This window comes from Mastigoproctus giganteus, chromosome 6, assembly GCF_048544385.1.
Source record: "Mastigoproctus giganteus isolate SK-2022 chromosome 6, ASM4854438v1, whole genome shotgun sequence".
In the NCBI taxonomy this organism is placed as follows: Eukaryota; Metazoa; Arthropoda; class Arachnida; order Uropygi; family Thelyphonidae; genus Mastigoproctus; species Mastigoproctus giganteus.
This window is the reverse complement of record NC_143580.1, coordinates 145738891-145766675: the sequence shown is the minus strand read 5'-3', so window position 1 is coordinate 145766675 and position 27785 is coordinate 145738891. Positions and strand designations below refer to the sequence as shown.

Below are 27785 nucleotides of genomic sequence, written 5' to 3'. Positions count from 1 at the left end.
AATTTACAGCAAGTAGTGTCTTCAATAATTAAGGTTTCCTTGTTAAACACAGAATGAGAACAGGATTTAGCCATATAGTGCAAGGAAGCCATAGGCTTTTGCTGCACTGGCAAAAAAAAAAGTACCGTATTTCCCCATGCATAAGACACACCCTTTTTCAAAAAATTTGGGGTCTAAAACCTGGGTGCATGTTATACAGTGGTTGTAGATTTTTTTACTTACATTTCCCGCTTTTTCGCTCTTGTCTTTGCACTCATTGTTTCGCACTTGTTACCGGTATATTAGATTATGTTTTGCCACGTTCTGCCCAGAAATGGCTCAGAAAAGATTTTCGTACAGTGCTGAATTCAAGTTAAAAGTGATCCAGTTTGCAAAAGTTAATGGAAATCGTGCTGCTGAACGTAAGTTTGGGCCTCCTCCAACTGAGAAAACAATCCAAGACTGGCTACGGGAAGAAGAAGAAACCCTACTGAAAACGCCATGGCAGAAGAAGACCATGAGAGGCAAGTCAGCAAAATGGCCTGATTTAGAGAGGGAATTGAAGATATGGATTGAAGAGCAAAGGGCAATTGGAATTCCTGTGTCCACAAAGATGGTTCAGCACGAGGCAAGAAGAATTGCTTATGAAAAATAAGTTACTGATTTCAAAGGAGGACACAATTGGTGCTTCAGGTTCATGAAACGGAATGGACTAAGCATGCGTACACGCACAAGACTTGCCCAAAAGATGCCTGAAAGCTATGAGCAGAAGGTTCTTGAATTTCATCATTTTGTCATTCAATGTCTGAAGACACATCAGTTTGAGTTGGGACAGATTGAAAATATGGATGAAGCCCCCTTCAATTTGAAGGGGACTTCATTCAATTTTATGTCCCAAGTGTTGATAAGAAGGGGGATGAAAACTGTAACTGAAGACAAGTGGACATGAAAAGAGTCATTATACAGTTGTTCTAGCTTGTTGTGCTGACGGAACCAAACTGCCTCCCATGCTGATTTTCAAACGCAAAACAATGCCAAAAGAAGACATTCCTCGAGGAGTGATTGTCCACGTTCATGACAAGGGTTGGATGGATCAGGATGGGGTGAAGATCTGGTTTGAGAAAGTTTGGAGCAGGAGACCAGGAGGGCTCTTATGCAAACCTGCCCTATTGGTGCTTGATCAGTTCAAGGCACACATAACAAAAAATACAAAGAAGATTGCTGCAGAGCAAAAAACAAAACTTGCCGTCATACCTTGACATCCCAGCTCCAACCACTTGATGTCAGCATTAACAAACCCTTCAAAGCTGACATGAGATACGAATGGAACCAATGGATGAAGTCTTCTGGGCAATTTGACACCAGCAGGAAGAGCGAAGAAACCAACTATAGGAGAAGTTTGTACCTGGGTGAAAAGATCCTGGGATAATATCAAGATTGAGATCGTTGTCAAGTCATTTAAGAAGTGTGGCATTTCAAATGCCATAGATGGAACTGAGGACGAGGCAATATATGAAGACAGTGATTCGTCATCAGACACAGATGAGGACAAGCTAATGGATGGGAGTTTTGACAGTGATGAGTTGTATGAATTTTATGATGAATAAAACTTGAGTTCAATAACTTTATGTAATACATTTTTTTTCAAATTTCGGGCCACAAAATTAAGGTGCATCTTATACATGGGGAAATATGGTAGATAAGAAAATACAAATTATGGGCCTCCCTCTCACATAGGTAACTATCCAGTTGACCTCTGAATTTTTTAAACTGTCAGCCTCAACTACCAGCAGAGGCAGCTTGTTCCAGTAATCAACAACTGTCTGGTTAAATAAAGACTTCCTACAGTCTGGCTCCAAACCTCTTTGCCTATAATTTAAATTTATGACACCTAGTTCTATAATTCTTTACAACAGTGAAAATTCCACCTTCATTCATTTTTTATAACCACTCTCAGAGCTTATAAACCTCAATCAGGGGCCCCCTTTAAGGTGCCTGATTACCAAGCCATGTAGCCCACATAATTGAAGTCTTTCCTTATACAGTCACTCTTTTGCCGATCTCACCATGCAAATTGCCTGTCTTTGGACCCTTCCAAGAAGGGTCCAAAGACACAGTATTACTTAGACACAGTATTACATTTGTAATACTGTGTCTAAGTAACTGCAATCTTACAGTTACTTTGTGCAGTGGGGTCATTGATAGAATACCATGGGCTTTCCTGGTTGCCTGTTTACAAATGGTCAAATCTGATACATGATCTTCTATAATATAAGCTCTCATGCTTTAAGTCGCAGTTTCCAATATGCTTGTTTTATGTATTTTTGTGTGCATGTTCCTTTGGGGATTTTGGCTTTGTTCAATTTCATTTCATATCACTTCTATTAAACTACTTTTAAGGCTTTTAACTTTTGTATGTTCTTCAAATTTGAAAGGACTGTAAAGTAAATGTCACAAATACAATAGGTACCATAATTTGTTAATTGTAAGGTAAATTAACAGCTTATGGTAATTAAATATTTTTATTTGTGTTCTTAATTTTGACTGATTAAGGTTTTTTTTTTTTTTTTTTTTTGATCAAATGTAATATGGATAGAGTAATCAGTGCAGAAAATTGCTATCATATTGTTAGTATGATCCAAAAGTTTCTGAAAAGAGCCAGTAAAGGCATCCAAAGAGATGATGTTTGGTTCTGCAGTTGCATTTTTTTTTATGTCCTCAATATCCTGAAATCTCTTTCCCTTGAGGCAATTTTTGCCTTGAGAAAGTGTAAGAAGTCTGCCAGTTGCTAGATCAGGAGAGCAGGGTGGATGCTTGATCTGTACAGTGCCATGTTTTGTCAGAAGTGGCTTCACAGCAAACAAGTGCAGAATGGGTGGGGGAGCATTGTCATGCAACAAGAACCAGCTTCCTTTCTCTCGAAACTGCAGCCTCATCCAGGAAATGTGCTTCAATAGTTTTTGAAGAACCAGTATATAGAACACAGCATTGACACAATCTCTCCCCCCACCCAGATACAAATTCCTTGTGAATCACACCCTGTTTGTTAAAAAACAAGATCACCATTGTCTTGACCATGGACTTCTGTAAACGAAACTTTTTGGGTCTTGGTAATGATATGAAGTCCACTGCATGCTCTGATGCTTTGTCTCTGGGTCATACTGAAACACCCCACACTTATCTACAGTGACAGTACAGTCAAGGAATTAGGATTGCCTTGACAAGTCTCGATGAAGTCATTCGCTTAATGACACTCTTCATTGCTTCTGCTCATCCGTGAGGCTGTGTTACATTTTGCACAGACCTTTCCCCTAAATCTTCATGCAGAATTTGGACAAATTGTCTCCTTATTCACGTCCAATTCACTAGCCATCATTCTGAGGATCAAATGGCGATTTCTTGCCACAATTTCCTGAACTTTTGCAAGTCTCTCCTCATTTCGAGAGGTTGACAGATGCCCACTTCTTGGGTCATTGCAAACATCCTCATATCATCTTTGAACTGTTTATACCATTCAAACATACTGGTGTGACTTAACGTTTCATCACCCTAAACAGTTTTTAACATTTTATATGTTTCTGTTGTAGATTTTCTGAGTTCAAAGCAAAATTTGATATTTCTTCGTTGTCCCATTGCAAAATCATGACACAGAATGTTAACACTACTAGTGAAACTAGTTGTTACTTGCAACCTATCAGCCTACTGAAAAATCTCTGTACCACCATTTGTTTTAGGAAGTTTGAACTACAATATACCACTTCCGTTTATTTTCAAACTCATTGAACATGACCACATTAGCACCAGTCCAGGAACTTTATTGTCACACCTCAATATTGTTGCACCTCTAGCAAAAAAATAAATAAAAATCTCTTGCACTGTTTATTAAAAATATTTTTTGTCAGTGGGACCACACGGTCAATGGTTATCATATACCTCTGTTTAGCATTACTTGCTAAATAGCCACATATGTTGTATATACATAAAAATGTTAACTTATTATTGTGAGGAATGAGATATATAACTTAATACAAAAAAAATATATATTTGACAAAGGCACATTTTTAAATACTTAAAAAATAAATAGCTAAAAAGCTATAAAATAATTAATCATTATTTTTTCTGAGTTACAAACTTGGATTTTTTTTATTTAAAACATCTTAAACTTCTTTATGCATCAACATATGAATTCAATATATAGAATGTGATCCAAAAGTTTCTGGAGTGCAAACTGCACTTGGTACACTTCTTTCACCTGGATACCATTTACTTCATTAGAATTAATGCGGTCAGGTGAGTTTCATAATTATAGTGTGGTATGTTGTGTAACTACCATTTAACCCATTCGCTGCCTTCTGATACACGTCAAGTGGTTTTTTTCATCCAAATGGAAGAAAAATCACTTGACTTTAAGAATTGGTTTCTACCAGTTTACTAGATGAAAAATTGGATTCTTTTTGTCCAGCAACCTTCACCTGAGACAAACTAATTTTGCCATGGTGAGAGGAAAGCCCAAAACTGTATCCCTACCACCAACATATAGCTGCCAGCTGCAAACTCTCCAGATTTACAATGGAGAATTTCTCTTTTTTACTTGATTTAAGCCCTTCATCTTCTCTTTCTCTCTCTCTCTCTCTCTCTCTCTCTCTCTCTCTCTCTCTCTCTCTCTCTCTCTCCGCAGGCGCCTCCGTAGCCAGGTGGGAAGGAGCAGCAGTGCGTAGCACACGCTTCTTGATTAGACCGGGGTTCGAACCCGTCACCACCAAATACGGAAAGGTCAAGGAAAGACCACCACATATCCCGGAGCAATATGGCCTTAGTTGCTAATGCTCCAAAAAACCAAATAAACAAACTCTCTCTCCGCCTCTCTCTCTCTCTCTCTCTCTTGTAATATAATTGGTGACAAAGAGTTCCTCCATATTTTTTCTTTTTGCAAAAAAGATAGTAAATCTGTTAAAATTATGATTTTCTGCTTATTTTCATCAAGAAATTGGCCATCAGGTGCACTAGTCTACAGTGCAAAATAGATATTTTGGGATAATAAGCATTATTCTTTGTAATGTGGATTAATTTTCATCATACATTTGTGGTTTGAATCTAATTAATATCTTTCAGTAAGTTCCCAACAAATTACGTTAAATTTCAGATGACATACAAGAGGTGGTCATTAAGTCCACCTCTAGTATATTTCTAGAATATTAGAGTCCACCTCTAATATTTCTAGGTGAGGGGTGGTCCCTCACCTAGAAATATTATTATTAGCATTAGTTGAGTCATATGATGCAAGAAAGCAAGCTTATATAGCATCAGTCAAAAAAAAAATCTCCCATTTCACCCATCCAATCACTCCAAATGTTTGTCTAGTTCAGCCTTAAATTTATTTAAGCTATCAACTTCCACAACAACAACAACAGATGGAAGTCTGTTACAGCAATCAACTGCCCACTAGCTAAAGGCAAACTTCTGCACATCTATTCTAAAACTGTCTTTCCTCAGTTTGAATCTATACCCTCTCAGGTTCTTAATCTGAGCAAGCAAAAGTATCCCATTAGCATTGAGCCTACTCAAGCCATTCAAGGGCTTATACACCTCAGTCAGATCACCACACAGGTGGCTAGTCTCCAGATGCTGTAACTTGCAGAACTTAAGCCTCTCTTGGTAGAGCACCCTTTTGTTCCTCTCACCAATCTTGTTGCCCTTCTCTGTACTTGTTCTAGAAACTCTACATCCTTCCTAAAATGCGGCCTCCAGACCAGTATTCAGTACCCAAGGTGTGGCCTCACCGTTGCCTTATACAAGGGAATAATTACTTCCTTGTCTCTGCTAGCAAAATTCCTATATATCACTGACAAAACTCTGCTCTGACAGACCGTCTGTACTTCTCTGAGAACTTCATGTCTGACTGCACAATTACCCCCCAGGTGTTTTTTATTCTCCACCTCCCTGAGTGTAGTACCACACAGTATGTTTCTCTTGGGTTACTGCTACACATATGCAGTACTTTGCATTTGTCAATGTTGAACTTTAGTTGCCACTTCTCAGCCCATCTGCCTAACAACCCTGCCAACCTTTGTGTCATCTGCAAACTTGGACATTAAGCCTGATATACCTTCATTGATATCATTGATAATTACACAAAACAACAATGGGTCCAGCACCAAACCCTGGTGGACACCACTAATAACATTAGTCCATGTGCAGCAGTGTCCATTTATTACCACTCTCTGCTGTCTCCCACTCAACCATCCCTTTATCTATTGCAGCAACTTGCCCTTAATGCCATACCACTCCAATTTGTAAAGCAGTCTTCCATCTGCAACAGTATCAAAAGCTTTCCTGAAATCCAAGTATATGATATCAAAATTATTTTTTGTATCCAGTTTCTTTGTGAACAATACATAGTATCCAATTTTATTGGATACTATGATGTGGTAGTAGTATCCAATCAAATTGGTCAGTCAAGACTTCCCCTTAACAAACCCATACTGTGTCTGAACTATTACTGCAGTCTTGTCTAAATGATCCTGCAGTGCTTCTTTAACCAGTGACTCCATTATTTTCCCCAGAACAGAAGTTAAACTAATAAGTGTATAATTATTTGTGTCACCCTTTGATCCCCTTTGTGAATTGGGGATACATTTGCACATTTCCAGTCCATGGGCACATCCCCTGAACTTAAGAATGCTCTCATAATTATGGCTAAAGGTTTCCTAACTTCCCTCGTTGCCTCCTTCAATATAACTGGATAGATTTCATCTGCCCCAGGTGCCCTTTTTATGTTTAACTTAAACAATTTCTCCTCCACTTTCCTCTCCGTTATTACAAAATCATTTAGCTCCCTGTTAGAGTTTAGTAAACTTCTTTTCTCCCCTTCCTTAGAGAGTTCCTCATGTGTGAATGTAGATGCAAAATACTCATTCAGTTTGTCAGCTATCTGAGCAGGATCATCAACAGTCGAACTACCAACATCAAGTGGACCAATCTGATTCATCCTCTTTCTTCTAGAGTTTACATAAGTAAAGAAGTCTTGTTGTTTTTCTCTACATCCTTTGCCAAGGATTTCTTGTAATCAGCCTTTGCTTTCCTAACCTCCTTTGTGACTTGATTACAGACTAGCTTATATCTGCTATCGGCTTCTGTGTCACCTGATAATTTATATGCATCCCATACATTTTTCTTCTCTGCCATGAGCCTCATTAGTCCATTTAGGTTTAAAACTTGAACAGTATTTCTTAGTTATTATGAAAAGCCTAGTAGCTTCCAAGATTAATTCCTTGAAGACTTCCCATTTAGAATTTGCTGTTTTAAACATCATCAGTTAATCCCACTGTATAGAATTTAATAACTATCTGAGACCGCTATAGTCACCTTTACAAAAACAAAAACCCTTCCCTTTACCCCTGATGGTAGTTACATCTTTAAGTAAATCCCACATCAATACACTGTGATCACTGTCACCTAGTGGTCCTTTATCTGCAAATTCTTAATACATGAATAATCAATGCTGATAATCAGATCAAGAGTATTACTCCTTCTGGTTGCTCCTTGAACATGTTGCTGTGGAAAACAATCCTCCAATAAATCCACAAGTCTTGCTGGTGTGCGAGTGACCAAACCACAAGTTCCAGTCAATATCTGGAAAGTTAAAATTCCCTGTTACAAGGCATTCTGATTTACTGGCCCACTCTATTTCTCTGCACAATTGTTCATTGCACTCATCGGAGTCATTAGGCCTATAACACAAACTACTCTCATTTTTCCTTTCCCAATGCTTATGTCACACCAAACTGACTGAACATTGCTCTGTCCACCCATATCAACTGGATGCACTTCCTTAGATTTTGTGTGTTTCTTAACAGCATAACCCCATCCTGCCTTACTACCCTGTCTATCCTTTTTGTACACATTGTACTCCCCAAATTCCAATTAGAATTAGGGATTTGAAATTTGGCTGGCAAGTTCATCTGTCGATAAGTTCATTTGGCCTTCTTGAATAGAATTCCTCACTTTAAGTAGAAAACTATTCTTTCACTTAATTACCTCCCCATCAGCCTGAAATCTACAGTCTCGTTATGATTTATTTGTTTTAGGAAAGAGGAAGAAGTCTGAAGGTTAGAGGTCTGAAGAATAAGGTAGGTGCAGCAAATTTTCAAACCTACACCCGATTGTAAAAATCCACTGTGTGAGCAGGAGCATTGTCGACTAGGAGGCAGATATCTTTGGATAGCTTCCTGCATCTCTTCAACTTGATAGCCCCTCTTAACTTTCCCAGAAAGTTTCTGTGGTACTGTTCATTTTAGAGGTAATCTATAAGAATTATACCTTTGGAGACTCGGAAAAATGGCAGCACGGTCTTCTGACAGACAATTGAACTTTGGCTTTTTTTGGGGGGTGGGTTGGTGAAGACGAATGTTTCCACTGTTTGCTCACCTGCTTTGTTTCTGGATCTTAGTAATATAACCAGCATTTATCCATAATCACAGTTCAGTCAAAAAAACTCAATATTATCTCTCTCTCTCTCTCTCTCTCTCTCTCTCTCTCTCTCTCTCTCTCTCTCTCTCTCTAAAAAGCCCCAAGAGTTGTGTGGGGAACACTCTTTCCTATGGAGCTTTTGAGGAGGTATCAGCAATCTTGGATTTCATTGGATTGCTACCTTAAACCTGTGCAGGAACTCATGCATGGCTAATCTTCACCTGATATGCTATAAAATTTATAATCACATGTTCATCTTCAAGGACTATATGTTCCACTTTTGCTACAATGGGGTCTGTGTCTGAGATACATCTTCCTTCCACACTGCTTTTGCCCAAAGCTGAACTTTCTTTTACAATTTTTCACAGTCTCATATGATGAGTAATCCTGGGAGACCTATTAGCATTAGCATTAGTAGAGGCATATGATGCAAGAAAGCAAGCTTATTCAGCATCAGCCAAAAAAAAAAAAAAAAAAAAAACAACCACTACTCCCATTTCACCCCTCAATTCGTTCGAAATACCTGTCCAGCTGAGCCTTAAATTTGTTTAGGCTATCAACTTCAACAACAAGCGATGGAAGTCTATTCCACAAACCAACTGCCCGCTGGCTAAAGGCGAATTTCCGCACATCTATCCGACATCCGTCCTTCCTCAATTTGAATTTATGCCCTCTCAGGTGATTATTCTGAGCAAGAGGAAGAATTCCATCGGCATTGAGCATGCTCAAGCCATTCAAAGCCTTGTACACCTCTATCAGATCACCTCGGCGATGCCTAGTCTCCAGGCTCTGTAATTTGCAAAACTTAAGCCTTTCTTCGTAAGAGCAACCCTTTGTTCCATTCACTAATCTTGTTGCCCTTCTCTGTACTCGTTCCAGCAGCTCTACATCGTTCTTGAAATGAGGCCTCCAGACCTGTATACAGTACTCAAGGTGTGGCCTGACCAAACCCTTATACAAGGGAATAATCACATCCCTGTCCCTGCTAGAAAAATTCCTGTATATCATTGACAAGACACCATGAGCTACTCTTGCAGCTCGTCTGCACTGCTCAGAGAACTTCATATCTGCCTGCACAATTACCCCCAGGTCCTTTTCATTCTCTACCACTGTCAGCGTAGTACCACAGAGTTGATACGTTGATCTGGGGTTACTGTTTCCCATATGTAGTACTTTACATTTGTCAATGTTAAACTTCATTTGCCACCTCTCAGCCCATCTGCTCAACCTTTCCAGATCCTGTTGCAGCAGCATAGTATCAGTAGTGTCCTTAACAACCCTGCCAACCTTTGTATCGTCTGCAAACTTGGACATTAAGCCTGATACACCATCATCAATATCATTTATAAATACAGAAAACAACAATGGACCCAACACTGAACCCTGAGGAACTCCACTAATAACATTAGTCCACGTTGAGCAGTGTCCATTGATTACCACTCTCTGTCTTCTGCCACTCAACCATCCCTTTATCCATAGCAGCAATTTGCCTCGAATGCCACACTTCTCCAATTTGTGCAGCAGTCTTCCATGCGCAACAGTATCAAAAGCCTTTCTAAGATCCAAATATATAATATCAAAGTTATTCCCTGCATCCAGTTCTTTTGTGACTACATCATAGTATCCAATCAAATTGGTCAGACAAGACCTGCCCTTAACAAACCCATGCTGTGTCTGAGCTATAACTGAATTCTTGTCCAGATGATCCTGCAGTGCTTCTTTAACCAGTGCCTCCATTAATTTTCCTGGAACCGAAGTTAAACTAACAGGTCTATAATTACTTGTGTCAGCCTTTAATCCTCCTTTGTGAATTGGGGTTACATTTGCACATCTCCAGTCCATGGGTACCTCCCCTGAGTCCAAAGAAGCTCTCATAATTATGGCTAGGGGTTTGCTTACTTCCTTTGCTGCCTCCTTTAATATAACTGGATAGATCCCATCCACCCCGGGTGCCTTTTTTATGTTTATCCTCAACAATTTCTCCTCCACTTTCCTCTCAGTTATTAGAAAATCATCTAGCTCACTGCCAATGTTTACTTCACCTACGACATTCCCCTTCCTGAATAACTCCTCATGTGTGAATGTAGATGCAAAATACTCGTTTAGATTGTTAGCCACCTGAGCTGGATCCTCAACTGTTGAACCATCAACATCCAGTGGACCAATCTGATTCATCCCTTTCCTTCTTGAGTTTAAATAGGTAAAGAACTCTTTTCTGTTTTTCTTTGCATCCTTTGCCAAGGATTTCTCATAATCTGCCTTTGCCTGCCTAATCTCCTATGTGACTTGGTTACAGACCAACTTATATCTATCATAGGCTTCCACGTCACCCATTAATTTGTATGTATCCCATGCATTTTTCTTCTCTGCCATATGTCTCATTAGTTCATCTGACAACCATTTAGGCCTGAACCTTGAACAATATTTCTTGGTTGGTATGTAAAGCCTGGTAGCTTCCAAGATTAGTTCCTTGAATGCTTCCCATTTTGAATTTGCTGTTGGTAACATCATCAGTTGGTCCCACTGTATAGAATTTAAATACTGTCTCAGACCAGCATAGTCTCCTTTACGAAAGCAAAAACCCTTCCCTTTACCTCTGATGGTAGTTACCTCCTTGAGTAAATCCCACTTCAGCACACTGTGATCACTGCCACCCAGTGGTTCATTTATCTGCAGATTCCTAATGCATGAAGAATCACTACTGATAATCAGATCAAGAGTATTACTCCCTCTAGTTGCCTCCCGAACATTCTGGTGTAGAAAACAATCATCCAATAAATCCACAAAAGCCTTGCTAGTGTGTGAGTGACCAACCCACAAATTCCAGTCAATATCTGGGAAATTAAAATCCCCCATTATAAGACTCTCTGATTTACTGGCCCACTCTATTTCCCTGTACAGTATCTTATTATACTCATCAGAGTCATTAGGCCTATAGCACACTCCTACTCTCAATTTTGATTTACCTATGCTTATGTCACACCAAACTGACTCAACACTGCACTGTCCAGCGATGTCAACTGGCTTCACTTCCTTGGATTTTATGTGTTTTTTAACTAATAGCATAACCCCTCCTCCCTTCCTATCCTTGTCTATCCTTTCTGTAGACGTTGTACTTCCCAAATTCCAGTTCTGCATTCCTTATATCTGTGTGACACCACGTCTCTGATATCCCAACAATATCTGCCTTTGATGTTTTGAGTAATACCTCAAATTCATCAAATTTATTTACTAAACTCCTAGCATTAGTGTACACACAAGTATACATGCACCTGTTTCTATTCTTAGCTACCCTAACACAACCCATGTGTTTACTTGTACCGCAATGACTTCCAGCAGTCTCTGAAATATCCTGCATCTTGTTTTTCAGGCTTCTGCTCATTCCAATAGAAGCAGTGCAAGAATCTCTTTCACCTCTGCCCGTGGCTACTGTTAATCCATTAGTCTTTGTCTCCCCCCAAGCTAGCAGTTTTCCGACCCACCTAACACTGCCTCGATAGCATCAGCAAATATTCTTGCACCCTTTCTATTTAAGTGTATCCCATCCCTGTAGAAGCAATCTCTCCTGTTAACAAGTACAGTCCAGGCTGAAAAAAATTCTACCCCTTCAGCCTTGCACAATCTTTCCAGGGCCGAATTGATCGACAAGGCTCTCATCATATACTCCCTCCTATCGTGTCTGGGCAGAATTGCAGACACTTTCAAATTCAACCCTACTTCACGGCTTTTTTTCAACAGTGACCTGTACTTGTTAAGTAATTCCGCTGGTCTCCTACTCTTATACAGCTTTATCCTTCCCATATACAGCTTTAATCTCTTCTCATAGATATGTTTTGCTTCTTCACCTTACAAATGAAGGAATTTTATAATGAGTTAGACCTGTCTCCATCATACAACTTTTGCTGTATTCGTAGCTCTAGTTCAGTAATCAAGTAAATACCTATTCATGGTCCTGTATATATCAAGATTTCATATGTACAGGCAGTTCCTGCTTTACGAGTTTTTTTTTTTTCCCAAGTATCAAATATCAACAAAATCGAAAATATGAAGATTAATTGCAAAAAAATGATTGTTAAACATTCATAAATCCCACATTTCAAACCAAGTGCATAGCTATACAATATGCTGCACCCTGCTTTACAATATAGATCCGTTCCATTGTATCGTGAAAATATCATAATGTCAATCCAATAACACATTGTTCTTTAGTTATTCATTCCAAGATCTCGGAAGTTGAAATTTTTGCTGTACAAGTAAGACATTTATCTCTCTAAAAGGTCATTTTATAATGTAAATTGTATTACAGTAAACCCCCGCTATTCACGGTATCTGTATTCGCGGTTTCGCGTATTCACGGTCGCTGATTTAATAGAAAATGAAACCTAAAAAAATGTGAATTTTAAAGTGCCGTGAACATTTTCCGCCATAAAAAACCATGGGCGTGGCTAAAATTATCTTTCCCAGTCAAAACAGCGCTCAGTGGGTGGGGGGAGAGGGGTGACAAAATCGCAAAAGTGGATGTTTCTCGCTGATCCTTGTTCAGTATGTGTTATGCGCTTGTCATGGAAGGTTTCGTCGTTTGCTTTTAATTTATGCGCTTATAAATTGAATAAATTTATCAATTTATAAATTGATATGCTTACAAAAGTGATAAATCTACTGTTTTACAGTGTAAAACAGACTTTTTTGAGTGTGTTAACAGAAGAAAGTGACTTTATTGCGGACAAGTTCTTTCTAACCCGTACAAAAATATGGCTACCAATAACAAGGGAAATGTGAAAAGATCAAAGAAGATGATGACATTAGCGAATAAAATTGAGTTATTAGACAAAATGTCTAATGGTGAAAGTGTCTCCTCAGTGGCAAAACATTATAAAATCAATAAGTCAACAGTACGATCAATCAAGAAATCGGAAGGAAAAATCCGCCGTAGTGTCCGTGAAAACACGCTAATTGTTTCAAAAATTTGCTCTGTAACTCGTGATGTTAAATTAGAAAAAATGGATAAAGCTTTAAAACTCAAAATAAAATTCCGTTAAGTTCACTCATCATTCGTGAAAAGGCAAAACACCTTTATCAACACTTTAGCGAAACTGGTGATAGCACTGGCGGGATAAGTTTTTTAGCTAGCAAAGGCACTGGTTTGAAAGATTTGTTTGAAATTTCTAATAAATATTACATTTAATATTAAATTGTTTCTTATTTTCATTTCGATGCCATATGCTTGCATTTCACTATGTACTGTCTATGTACATAGTCATATTATGAAGGTACATAGAATACATACATAGACAAAATTTTAGACTAGTTTTTCGTATATATTTCATACTTTGGAACGGAACCCCTTTATTACTATGGGAGCCATAACTCAGCATTCGCGTTTTCGGTATTCGCGGCATTTCTCAGGAACGTAACCCCCGCTATTCGCGGGGGTTTACTGTAGTTACCAATTCAAAAATGCACTACACTTTCATTGTTATCATATGTTCTGTTATAAGAACCAGTTTTGAACACCTTTGTGATATTTTTCTAAAGCACATTTCTGGAAGTCACGGCCATAAAACAATAAAAGCAATTTGCCCTTTATTGTGCTTTTCTGTTAGTGCAAGCAATTATAAACAGGTAGTAAACTCGATGTGATTGCATTTGTGAAAATACGATAGCTGGAATTGGGTGGGTTTTTATGTTATTAGGGTGAAATGCATTTCCCCTTCACTACAATCTTCAATCATATAAAAAACATAAATAAATTTTCAGAATCTTCTCTTTATTCTTTTTTTTTTTTTTTTAAGCTTTGTAAACTTGTTACTCACCGTGAATTGTGTTAGTTGCAATCTCACTTGCACATAGCTTGTTAGTTGCAATTTGTGCGTGCCATTAAAAAATGCTTATGCATGCTATCGTGAAATTTATAAAGAAAAGAGAAGAGATTATCTTGGAAACAAATGCCTCTTGAAGCATTTCTGAAGAAGACAGATTCCTTGTGCAATAAACCAGTAACGAGTGCTGACCCAACAATGAGTCATCAACGAGTGTGCATTTAGTTGATGATGAAGAATAAACATTCTTTAACATTTTAAGTCATAAATTTCTTTAAATTATAATTTACTTGATTTTACAGGCTATGTTTTCATTTCTTTGGATAAATCAATCATTGTTAAAACATAAAACTAATTAGCTAACTAATTTCATTGTTGAGAACGTAACCCCTGTTTTTAACATTATGTCTATGGAATAAATTCCTGCTTTACGAGCTTACGCTAGGAACGAATTAACTCATAAAGTCGGGAATTAACTGTATTGTAAAATCTTTAAAAAAAGCACATTTGCCTTGTGTAATGTATGCAGATATGATTTTTCAATTTCAAGCGGTGGGAAATGCAATATCAGACATTTGAAAACATATAAGCATATGTACAACACAAAGTGTATAGAAAGAAATGCAAAGATAGATTCTTATTATCTTCTTTCTTCTCCTTATGGGATTTATTTTGGTATGTCTTGGCTATTATTATTGGTCATGGAATTCTCTACAGCAGGAGTGGCCTACTTAATTTGTGATGTGATCTACTTTTTTCCTTCAAAATGTGCCGCTATCTACCGTCTCAAAAATTATATTGCAAAAGGTGCGCAAATCGAGGGATGACTGTATATTTAAAATTTGTCGTGATCGACCGAAATTAAATTCGCAATTGACTGGTAGATCGCGATCGACTCGTTGGCCACCCCTTCTCTACAGATATTCAGGATTGCAGCTTTCTGGAATTTTACGGGAGGTGTGTTGCTACTAGGTTCTAATGTAGGCTCTTTAGTACCATGCTGGTAGTTGACAGTGATTAGGATGGTCATTACGTGTTCCTTATGCCACATCTTTTTAACTTCCTGCCTGAGGTCTGTTATCTTCCTGATCTTTTTCTCATAGGTTTTCTAGAGGTTGCTGGTGATGGGCACACTGTTATGTCGATCAGGTAGGTAATCTTTTCCTTCTGGTCGCTGAAGGTCTAGTTTATTATGCAGGATCATCTTATCCATTCTTATGATGGGTAGGGTTCTCTTGTTTTTTTTTTTTTTTTTTTTTTTTTTATGAAAACCCCAAACACGAAAGGCATCAAAACCTATAGTACTTAGTACTGTGCATGGGTTGAAGGAGAAGTATAGGGGGAGGGGGATGCCGGAAACTTTGCTCTAGAGACTAAACATGGGTTTCACCACTTCTAGCCTCCAATAAGCAAAGTGGTGGTATTTCACTGGTTGATGAAAGTCATGGCCTGAGGTTCACACTTGTAATACAATATATTTTCTTTGATCAATGGGTATTTCTTTGCTAGCTTCTGATGTTTTATCCTGGAAAGCTGGTCGTGTGAGTGTACTCTGTCTGAATGATCATCCTGCATTCTGCAGTGATGTGCTGGATTGTTTCTAGGACAAGGTAGCATCATTGACATGTATCACTCGCATTCCAGAGTCCTTGGTGATGTATTTTCTGTAGTTCCTGGTAATTAGCATATGTATATCCTGATGGAGGTCATTGTAGTGCCTACTCTAAAGCACTTTCTTCATTCAGCTTTCTGTTTTAATTTCTTCTGTCTGGGTCGTTGGAGTTGCCTCATTGAGATGAGTGGGGGTGTGCTGCTTGTCTACCTTCCTTATGGCCTGGTAGATTGGTGCTGTGTTTTCTTTAGGTTCTCAATCACTTTATTCTGTTGTTCAGTGACGCCTGTCAGACCTCTTCCTCCTTCTTTCTGGACTGTGGTCAGCCTCTCGACAGCCATCTTTGGATGGCATTGGCAGCTCTTAGTCATCATTGTCCTGATCCTTCTCATGATCTCTCCCAGCTTGGAGCACAGATTTAAAAGCCTAACAGTAGTAGATGTAGACTGTATACAGGTTGTGGTGCTTCTTGTAGGTGTGCTCCACAACTTTTGTATGTATTGATGGTCAATTGCTCCTTGTATCCTTTGCTCATCTGCTGCTTCACCTTGAATTTCTGGAGGCGCCTCCGTAGCCAGGTAGGCAGGAGCAGCAGCGCGTAGCACATGCTTCTTGATTAGACCGGGGTTCGAGCCCGTGAGCCACCAAATACAGAGGGTGCAGAAAGGTCAGGGAATGACCACCGCACATCCCCAGAGCAATATGGCCTTAGTTGCTAATGCTCCTAAATAACAACAATAACTTGAATTTCTGGCTCACTAAGCTGGCTGATACCTTCTTGGCTATGCATATGATCAGGATCTTTTACGCTGTTGAGAAACAGGTGATTGGTCTGTATATTGTCAGGTTTCTGGTATCCTTGCTTCTAGGTAGGTGATTCCTTGGTATTCTGATATCTTTTCCTTCAGGTAGGCGATTCCTTGGTATTCTGATATCTTTTCCTTCAAGTAGATGATTCCTTGAGACAGATGCTGGGATCATCTCGGGGTGCCTTATCATCCGATTGAACTGCTCCACTTGGTGTGCTTATGGATGTGCTTGCTAAACTTCTTGTACCAGTAGTTGTGAATGTTGTGTATTCCTGGGGGTTTGCTAGTTCTGGGACTTGCTGATAACTTGTGCTTCTTCCTCATGAATCTCAGCCATCTCTTGTATATCTTTGGTTTTCTTACATTCTTGGTCTATCCAGGGGCTCCCTAGATAGACCCAGTGTTATGAATATATGGCAGGGTTTCCAAGGTTTGGCTGGAACCTGCTAGTACAATAAATTTAAAAAATAATACTGTGAATATACAATAAATGGGTTCTCTTACGAAGAAAGGCTTAAGTTTTGCAAATTACAGTGTCTGGAAACTAGGCACCAGCGGGGTGATCTGATAGAGGTGTACAAAGCCTTGAATGGTTTGAGCATGCTCAATGCTGATGGGATTCTTCCTCTAGCTCAGAAAAATCACCTGAGAGGGCATAAATTCAAATTGAGGAAAGACAGATGTAGGATAGATGTGCGGAAATTTGCCTTTAGCCAGCGGGTGGTTGGTGGGTGGAACAGACTTCCATCCCTTGTCGTGGAAGTTGATAGCCTAAATAAGTTTAAGGCTCAGCTGGACAGGTATTTTGAACGAACAGAGGGGTGAAGTGGAAGTGGTTATTTTTATTTATTTATGTTACTTTTTTTTTTTTTTTTTTTTTTTTTTTTGGCTGATGCTGCATAAGCTTGCTTTCTTGCATCAAATGCCTCTACTAATGCTAATGCTAATGCTAAATTTAAAAAAATAATACTAAGCAACACTGTGACTAAGTTAAACCTACTCTTTGTTATTGAACCATTTTGGGAACTTTTGACTTGCCCCTCACAGTTTATTCATTAATTTACAGAAGCTGATAAAAATTATTACTTTAAGTAATTTATTGTTTTTAATTTTTAGGTTTATGCACAGAATTTATGCCTTCTAGCGAAGTGTTTCCTAGACCATAAAACACTGTATTATGACACAGATCCCTTTCTTTTTTATTCTATGACTGAATATGATAGCAGAGGTTTTCACATTGTTGGCTATTTTTCAAAGGTAAGTTTATAAATATGAGTATTGATGGCAAATACAACTTTGACTCTAATGAAAAATTTCCAGATGAAATCTTTAAAACTGGTATTGTTCATAACTCTTAATTTACTATACTAAGATCGGACAAATCAAGATCTGTAAAAACGTATTGATATTAATTTTAAAAAAATAATAATAAATAAATTTGAAATAAAATAAATAAAAAAAAAGAAATAAATAAGTTACGTTCATAACCAAAATTTCTATAAAAACATGTTCAAGAGGCAACCAGAGGGAGTAATAATCAGCAGTGATTATTCATGCAATAAGAATTTGCAGATAATGGAACTGTTAGGTGACTGTCATCACAGCGGACTGATGTGGGATTTATTCAAAGATGTAACTACCATCGAGGGTAAAGGGAAGGGTTTTTGCTTTTGTAAAGGTGACTACAGTGGTTTCAGACAATTTTTAAATTCTTTGCTGTGGGATCAATTGAAAACAGCGAATTCTAAATTACGAATTAAAAACAGCGAATTCTAAATGGGAAGCCTTAATTAATCTTGGAAGCTACTAGGCTTTACATAACAACTAAGAAATACTGTTCAAGATTTAGACCTAAATGGACTAATTGAATTAATGAGGCTCATGGCAGAGAAGAAAAATGTATGGGATGCATATAAATTATCAGGTGACACAGAAGCCGATAGCAGATATAAGCTAGTCTGTAATCAAGACACAAAGGAGGTTATTCAAGTGAAGACTGATTACGAGAAATCCTTGGCAAAGAAAAACAGTTATCGGGTGACACAGAAGCCTATGGTAGATATCAGCTAGTCTGTAATTAAGTCACAGAGGAGATTAGGCAAGTGAAGGCTGATTACGAGAAATCCTTGGCAAAGAAAAACAACAAAGACATCTTTATTATGTAAATTCTAGGAGGAAGGGGATGAATCAGATTGCTCCACTTGATATTAATGGTTCGACTGTTGATGCTCCTGCTCAGATAATTGATGAACTGAATGAGAATTTTGCATCTACATTCACACAGGAGAAATTCTGTAAGGAAAGAAGTTTACTAAACTCTAACAGGGAGATAAATGATTTTGTAATAATGGAGAGCAAAATTGAGGAGAAATTATTGAAGTTAAACAAAAAAAAAGGCACCTGGGTGGGATGGAATCAGTCCAGTTATATTGAAGGAGGCAGCGAGGGAAGTAAACAAACCCTTAGCCATAATTATGAGAGCATCCTTAGATTCAGGGAGAGGTACACATGGACTGGAAATGTGCAATTGTATCCCCAATTCACAAAGGGTGACACATAATTATAGACCTGTTAGTTTAACATCTGTTCCAGGAAAAATAATGGAGTCACTGGTTAAAGAAGCATTGCAGGATCATTTAGGCTGCAGTAATAGTTCAGACACAGCATGGGTTTGTTAAAGGGAGATCTTGTCGGACCAATTTCATTGGATACTACGATCTGGTCACAAAGGAACTGGTGCCTCCGTAGCCAGGTGGGCAGGAGCAGCAGTGCATAGCACACACACTTCTTGATTAGATCGGGGTTCGAGCCCGTGACCACCAAATACGGAGGATGTGGAAAGGTCAGGGAATGACCACCGCATATCCCTGGAGCAATATGGCCTTAGTTGCTAATGCTCCAAAAAAAAAAACCAAATAACAATGGAACTGTATGCAAAAAATAATTTAGATATCATATATTGGATTTCAGGAAAGCTTTTGATACTGTTGCACATGGAAGACTGCTGTACAAATTGGAGGTATGTCATTAAGAGAAAGTTGTTACAATGAATAAAGGATCGTTGTGTGCGAGACGACAGAGAGTGGTAATAAATGGACACTGCTCTTCATGGACTAATGTTATTATTGGAGTCCCCCAGTGTTCGGTGCTAGTCCCTTTGTTGTTTTGTGTATTTTTCAATGATATCGTTGAAGGCTTAATGTCCAAGTTTGCAGATGATACAAAGGTTGGCAGGGTTGTTAATGACAGTAAAGACAGTGTGCTACTGTAACATTATCTAGAAAAGTTAGGCAGCTGAAGTTTAACATTGACAAATGCAAAGTACTGCATATGGGTAGCAGTAACCCAAGAGAAATGTACCAGCTCTGTGATACTACACTCAGGGAAGTGGAGAATGAAAAAGACCTGAAGTAATTGTGCAGTCAGATATGAAGTTCTCTGACAGTCTCTCTCATGACTACTATGGCAGCCTGTGCAGACAGACTGCCATAGTAGTCATTGGGTCTTGTCAGTGATATACAGAAATTTTGCTAGGATAAGGAGGTGATTATTCCTTTGTATAAGGCAATGGTCGGGCCACACCTTGAATACTGCATACATGTCTGGAGGCCTCATTTTTAGGAAGGATGCAGAGTTGCCAGAACGAGTACAAAGAAGGGCAACAAGATTGGTGAGAGGAACAAAGTGGTGCTCTTACCAAGAAAGTTCTGTGAGCTGCAGCATCTGGAGACTAGGCACCTGTGTGGTGATCTAATTGAGGTGCAGCAGCTCACAGAACTTTCTGGGTAAGAGCAGCACCACTTTGCTCCTCTCACCAATTATACATACAGTTTTATGTATAATTGGTGTACTACTGTATAATATTATACATTATTCTCTATTCTACATCTGTATAATATTATACAGTTTTAGAATAGATGTGTAGAAGTTTTCCTTTAGCCAGCGGGTAGTTGATTGCTGGAACAGACATCCATCTGTTGTGGAAGTTGATAGCTTAAATAAATTTAAGGCTGAACTAGACAAACATTTCGAGTGACTGGATGGGTGAAATGGGAAGGTTTTTTTTTTGCTGATGCTGTATAAGCTTTCTTTCTTGCATCATATGCCTCAACTAATGCTAAAATATGAAATATGGTTATGAATATAACTTTTTATTATGCAATTTCTAGGTATTAGATTACTGCCATTTCAAAGACAAATTCAGCAAATTAAAATTGAAATGTGCATAATAACATGGAGAGAATTCTTCTTCACACCATAATTTTATCATTATTGTTGCCGGAATGATCCACTCCCAACTCATTGAGTCGGGACCTGCATTATTTGTTACATTCATCTATAAGCCAATCACTTATGAGAACTCAGGAACCATCACAAATAGTTTTCCTACTGCCATATATCCTTTCTCAGCGAGAAAACCTCGCTGTATTTTATTTTACACAGATCCATCAAAAATGACTGTTCTACTACTTTACATCTTTTCTCAGTAAAAGTCTTGATGTTTTTTTTTTTTTGTCCCCTACAGTCTTCTATTCAGTACTGTGAGTGTTAAAATACAATGTTTTCCTTATTCATAATATCTGAAATTTTGATACTTATATATATTTAATAGTTTAATAGTTTACCATTTTAATAGTAAAATGGGTAATTGCTTACCCATTTTACTTAAAGTTCTGTTACTCAAATGGTCAGACCTTTGTGTTCTTGATACGTCCATCCTCTGATCCTTTTATAGTCATCCACTTTTCCCATAAATTTTGTTGACCATGATACTGACTTTCTCCTATTTTATTTTAAATTTAGTCTCTTGTTCACTTTGCATTTATTACACAAGAAAATCTTCTTTAGCACATATGTACTGCTATAGCCAGTTCGGCCAGCTCACATTCCACACATAATTTATATATCACCACCTTATCTTCATTCCAACTGTCTTTTTAATCATGCCATTATTCCTTGGTGTCTTATTTCTTATCATGTACAGTTATGGAAAGAAATTTATTATTTGAAATATTAAATCAAATCAAAAACAAAGAATGTTTCAAACTTCAACATCTAGCTTCTATGAGCATAGACTATATGATAAAATAAAATCTAGAGAATTTTGATTAGAACTTTCTTGGTTCAGATAGACATGTTCTTAAACATCCTAGCTTTTATTGCATTATTTCCAGATTGCAAGAAATTAAAAGGAACTTGACATGTTTACTCAGTCACTGTAAACAGTGTCGAATGAAGAGGAATAAGGCATTTGCATCAGTTCTTTGAAATAGACCATCCATCACACCCCAGAACAACTTGAGTATATTGCATTATGCATCATGCAGATATGATTATCAAAGTTAATGCAGATTTATTACACAAACTATCAAGCAGAAGTTTTATGTTTTTAACTTTAAGGAAGCCATTATATTAATAAAAATAATATGAAATGAATGTTATTGTTAAAATTAAATTGGTGGCAAAGGAGGAAGAAACAATAATAAAATGAAATATAAAAATTATGTATATCTCCTTTTGTGGCTGCTCACCAAGTTACCTTTCCCTTGCCAAAGGATACACAGTTTTAAATTTGATTTGTTAACCTGCTGCAGGGTCACAGAGAATCAGTCAGGTGATTGATGAGGAAATTCATGAGGAAATTTTTTTCATCGTTTTTTTTTTTGGTTGAAGATTAATAACTGAAACTTCCTGTACGTTCTAGAATATGGACCTAGTTTTACTGAGGTTGCTTTTGAAGTGATATTTTATGATTTTCATAGAATAATTGCATGAAAGAACCAGACAGCAACATGTCCCCTTTTTTCAACTTTCAGTCTTTTGAGATGTGCAGAATCTCATAAATATTGTTCCAATTTTTCCAAGTCATCAAACAGTTGCCATTCTGGTTTGTACTCTTCCTAGAAGTGTCATTATTAGTTTAATCTGTCCTAGGAGTAATCAACAAATAAAACAATATGGATTTAAACAAAGGTAGGTCCTTGGAAACATAACAGTTATGATCTCTAATTTTCTAAATAAAGCAGTGTCAGCCTTGGGGGGGAGAAGTGATATTTTAGGTTTTGCCTAGAATAATTACCTGAAAATAGGTGATTAGATAAAATATGCTAACTCTCAAAAGGGTCATTCCTTCCCTGCAATCCTTTTATATATATATATATATATATATATATATATATATATATAAACTAAAATAAAATATATACCAGTAGGATGGCAAACTAGTAGAATGAAAATGAACTTAACCAATAAAATAACAAAAAATAAAAGTATAATAGGGGAGGGGGGGAAATAAAGAAGAAGAGGGTACTGTTGAAACAAAGTTCCTAATATAATTTAGAAAATACAAGCCAATTCAAATGAAATTTAGTAGCGCCCCCAGATTGGCACCTGTTTCCGAATTATGTGAAATCTTACTAAGGTGGAAATGTGGACTACCAACACAATATGTGACCAAATGAACTGAAAATAATAATTAATAAAATAAAATAGATTGACCATTATGCCCCATCTCGACGGAGGACCACAAGGCCAATAATGGTCAGGGAATCACTGCATTTCAAACTGCTGATACAATAGATTTGCATAGCGGTGGTCCTTATGCAGTGAAAAATAATAAGACAGGAAGCCTAGCACTCACATGGCTAAACCATACCACTGACAAAACAATAGTTAAACTGAAAATATATAGAAACAAATTAGGCTATACATGGCAGTACAGATGCAGCGTTAGCAAATCATCATGCTACTACCATGTAAATATAATCCAAAAATTAAATAGAGGGGTAAAAAGTAAAAGTAGTAAAAAAATAATAAATAAGAAAAAGAAGTAGAAAAGCTAACATCAGTGGCAGCAGAAAAGCCCAAACCACTACATGTTGCATATAATAAACTAAAATAAAATATATGCCAGTAGCATGGCAAACCAGTAGAGTGAAAATGAACTTAAAAATAAGTTTATTATTTATTATTTTTTTACTACGTTTACTTTTTTACCCCTCTATTTAATTTTTGAATTATATTTACATGGTAGTAGCGTGACTACTACCATGTAAATATAATCCAAATATCCATGTAAAAAATGCCAGTAGCATGGCAAACCAGTAAAGTGAAAATTAACTTATTTTTAAGTTCATTTTCACTCTACTGGTTTGTGATGCTACTGGCATATATTTTATTTTAGTGTATTATATGCAAATAGTGGTTTGTGCTTTTCTGCTGCTGCTGACGTTAGCTTTTCTATTATTTTTTCTTATGTATTATTTTTTTACTACTTTTACTTTTTATCCCTCTATTTAATTTTTGGATTATATTTACATGGTAGCAGTGTGATGATTTGCTAATGCTGCATCTGTACTGCCATCTATAGCCTAATTTGTTTCTATATATTTTCAGTTCAACTATTGTTTTGTCAATGGTATGGTTTGGCTGTGTGAGTACTAGGCTTCCTGTCTTATTATTTTTCGCTGCATAAGGACCACTGCTATGCAAATCTATTGCATCAGCGGTTTGATTTTAGTATCATTCCTTCATTGCGTGGATTTGTTTTGCATTCAAAATGCAAAACAATAAGATGGTCAGTCTATTTTATTTTATTAATTATTATTTTCAGTTCATTTGGTCACGTATTGTGTTGGTAGTCCACGTTTCCACCTTAGTAAGATTTCACATAATTCGGAAACGGGTGCCAAACTGGAGGCACCACTAAATTTCTTCTTTTGAATTGGCTTGTATTTTCTAAATTATATTAGGAACATTGCTTCAACAGTACTCTCTTCTTCTTTATTTTCCCCCCACTCCCCTATTATACTTTTATTTTTTTGTTATTTTATTGGTTAAGTTCATTTTAACTCTACTGGTTTTCCATGCTACTGGCATATATTTTATTTTAGTTTATTATACACAACATGTAGTGATTTGTGCTTTTCTGCTGTTATTTTTTTTACTACTTTTACTTTTTACCCCCTCTAATTTTTGGATTGTGTGTGTGTGTGTGTGTGTGTGTGTGTGTGTGTGTGTGTGTGTGTGTGTGGGTGTGTGTGTGTGTGTGAAAAATTTTGAAGTTTCATGCTTATAATTTATGACTAAGGTGGGGTTGTTTTTTTTTTTCCATTTTCGGCAAAATTAATAAAAGGTTCTGCATATTTCTACTTACATACAAAATATATAGAGGCAGAAATATATGCATGCACAATTTGGAAATTTCACGTTCTTAACCATTTCCTGCACTATATAATGGAAGTGATTATTATAGAAAGGGTGCAAGAATTTTTGCTGATGCTGTCGAGGCAGAGTTAGGTGGGTCGGAAAACTGCTAGTTGGGGGGGGATACAAGGACTAATAGATTAACAGTGGCCACTGGCAGAGGTGGAAGTGATTCTTGCACTGCTTCTATTGAAATGAGCAGAAGCCTGAAAAACAAGATGCAGGATATTTCAGAAACTGCTGGGAGTCATTGCGGTACAAGTAAACACATGGGTTGTGTTAGGGTAGCCAAGAATAGAAACAGGTGCATGTATACCTGCGTGTACACCAATGCTAGGAGTTTGGTAAATAAATTTGATGAATTTGAGGTATTGCTCAAAACATCAAAGGCAGATATTGTTGGGATATCGGAGACGTGGTGTCACACAGATATAAGGAATGCGGAACTGGAATTTGGGGAATACAATGTGTATAGAAAGGATAGACAGGACAGGAGGGGAGGAGGGGTTATGCTATTAGTTAAGAAACACATAAAGTCCAAGGAAGTGAAGCCAGTCGACATCGATGGACAGGGCAGTGTCGAGTCAGTTTGGTGTGACATAAGCATAGGGAAATCAAAATTGATAGTAGGAGTGTGCTATAGGCCTAATGACTCTGATGAGTATAATAAGATATTGTACAGGGAAATAGAGTGGGCCAGTAAATCAGAGAGTCTTATAATGGGGGATTTTAATTTCCCGGATATTGACTGGAATTTGTGGGTTGGTCACTCGCACACTAGCAAGGCTTTTGTGGATTTATTGGATGATTGTTTTCTACATCAGCATGTTCGTGAGGCAACAAGAGGGAGCAATACTCTTGATCTGATTATCAGTAGTGATTCTTCATGAATTAAGAATCTGCAGATAAATGAACCACTACGTGGTAGTGATCACAGTGTGTTGAAGTGGGATTTACTCAAGGAGGTAACTACCATCAGAGGTAAAGGGAAGAGTTTTTGTTTTCGTAAAGGCGACTATGGTGGTCTGAGACAGCATTTAAATTCTATACAGTGGGACCAACTGATGATGTTACCAACAGCAAACTCAAAATGGGAAGCATTCAAGGAACTAATCTTGGAGGCTACCTGGCTTTACATACCAACTAAGAAATATTGTTCAAGGTTTAGGCCTAAATGGTTGTCAGATGAACTAATGAGACATGTGGCAGAGAAGAAAAATGCATGGGATACATACAAATTAATGGGTGACATGGAAGCCTATGATAGATATAAGTTGGTCTGTAACCAAGTCACAAAGGAGATTAGGCAGGCAAAGGCAGACTACGAAAAATCCTTGGAAAAGGATGCAAAGAAAAACAGAAAAGAGTTCTTTACCTATTTAAACTCAAGAAGGAAAGGGATGAATCAGATTGGTCCACTGGATATTGATGGTTCAACAGTTGAGGATCCTGCTCAGGTGGCTAACAATCTAAACGAGTATTTTGCATCTACATTCACGCATGAGGAGTTATTCAGGAAGGAGAATGATGTAGGCAAAGTAAACATTGGCAGTGAGCTGGATGATTTTGTAATAACTGAGAGGAAAGTGGAGGAGAGATTGTTGAGGATAAACATAAAAAAGGCACCTGGGGTGGATGGGATCTATCCAGTTATATTAAAGGAGGTAGCAAAGGAAGTAAGCAAACCCCTAGCCATAATTATGAGAGCTTCTTTGGACTCAGGGGAGGTGCCCATAGACTGGAGATGTGCAAATGTAACCCCAATTCACAAAGGAGGATCAAAGGCTGACACAAGTAATTATAGACCTGTTAGTTTAACTTCTGTTCCAGGTAAATTAATGGAGGCACTGGTTAAAGAAGCACTGCAGGATCATCTAGACAAGAATTCAGTTATAGCTCAGACGCAGCATGGTTTTGTTAAGGGCAGGTCTTGCCTGACCAATTTGATTGGATACTATGATGTAGTCACAAAAGAACTGGATGCAGGGAATAACTTTGATATTATATATTTGGATCTTAGAAAGGCTTTTAATACTGTTGCACATGGAAGACTGCTGCACAAATTGGAGCAGTGTGGCATTGGAGGCAAATTGCTGCTATGGATAAGGGGATGGTTGAGTGGCAGAAGACAGAGAGTGGTAATCAATGGACACTGCTCAATGTGGACTAATGTTATTAGTGGAGTTCCTCAGGGTTCAGTGTTGGGTCCGTTGTTGTTTTCGGTGTTTATGAATGATATTGATGATTGGATATCAAGTTTAATGTCCAAGTTTGCAGATGATACAAAGGTTGGCAGGGTTGTTAAGGACACCACTGACGCTATGCTGCTGCAACAGGATCTGGAAAGGTTGAACAGATGGGCTGAGAGGTGGCAAATGAAGTTTAACATTGACAAATGTAAAGTACTACATATGGGAAACAGTAACCCCAGAGCAACGTATCAACTCTGCGGTACTACACTGACAGTGGTGGAGAATGAAAAGGACCTGGGGGTAATTGTGCAGGCAGATATGAAGTTCTCTGAGCAGTGCAGACGGGCTGCAAGAGTAGCTCATGGTGTCTTGTCAATGATATACAGGAATTTTTCTAGCAGGGATAAGGAGGTGATTATTCCCTTGTATAAGGCAATGGTTAGGCCACATCTTGAGTACTGTATACAGGTCTGGAGGACTCATTTCAAGAAGGATGTAGAGCTGCTGGAACGGGTACAGAGAAGGGCAACAAGATTAGTGAATGGAACAAAGGGTTGCTCTTACGAAGAAAGGCTTAAGTTTTGCAAATTACAGAGTCTGGAGACTAGGCACCGGCGAGGTGATCTGATAGAGGTGTATAAGGCTCTGAATGGTTTGAGCATGCTCAATGCCAATGGGATTCTTCATCTTGCTCAGAAAT

The 27785-nt window shown here is 37.8% G+C and overlaps 1 protein-coding gene across 1 annotated transcript in view; it reads left to right on the top strand.

Moving 5' to 3' along the window:
- The window catches only part of Tip60 (Histone acetyltransferase Tip60), a 228849-nt gene that overhangs the window by 140661 nt on the left and 60403 nt on the right, over window positions 1-27785 (top strand). Inside the window, exon 9 of the mRNA XM_090376520.1 lies at window positions 17805-17945. Coding sequence (XP_090232646.1) covers window positions 17805-17945 — 141 coding nt within the window. The remainder of the gene's footprint in view (window positions 1-17804; window positions 17946-27785) is intronic.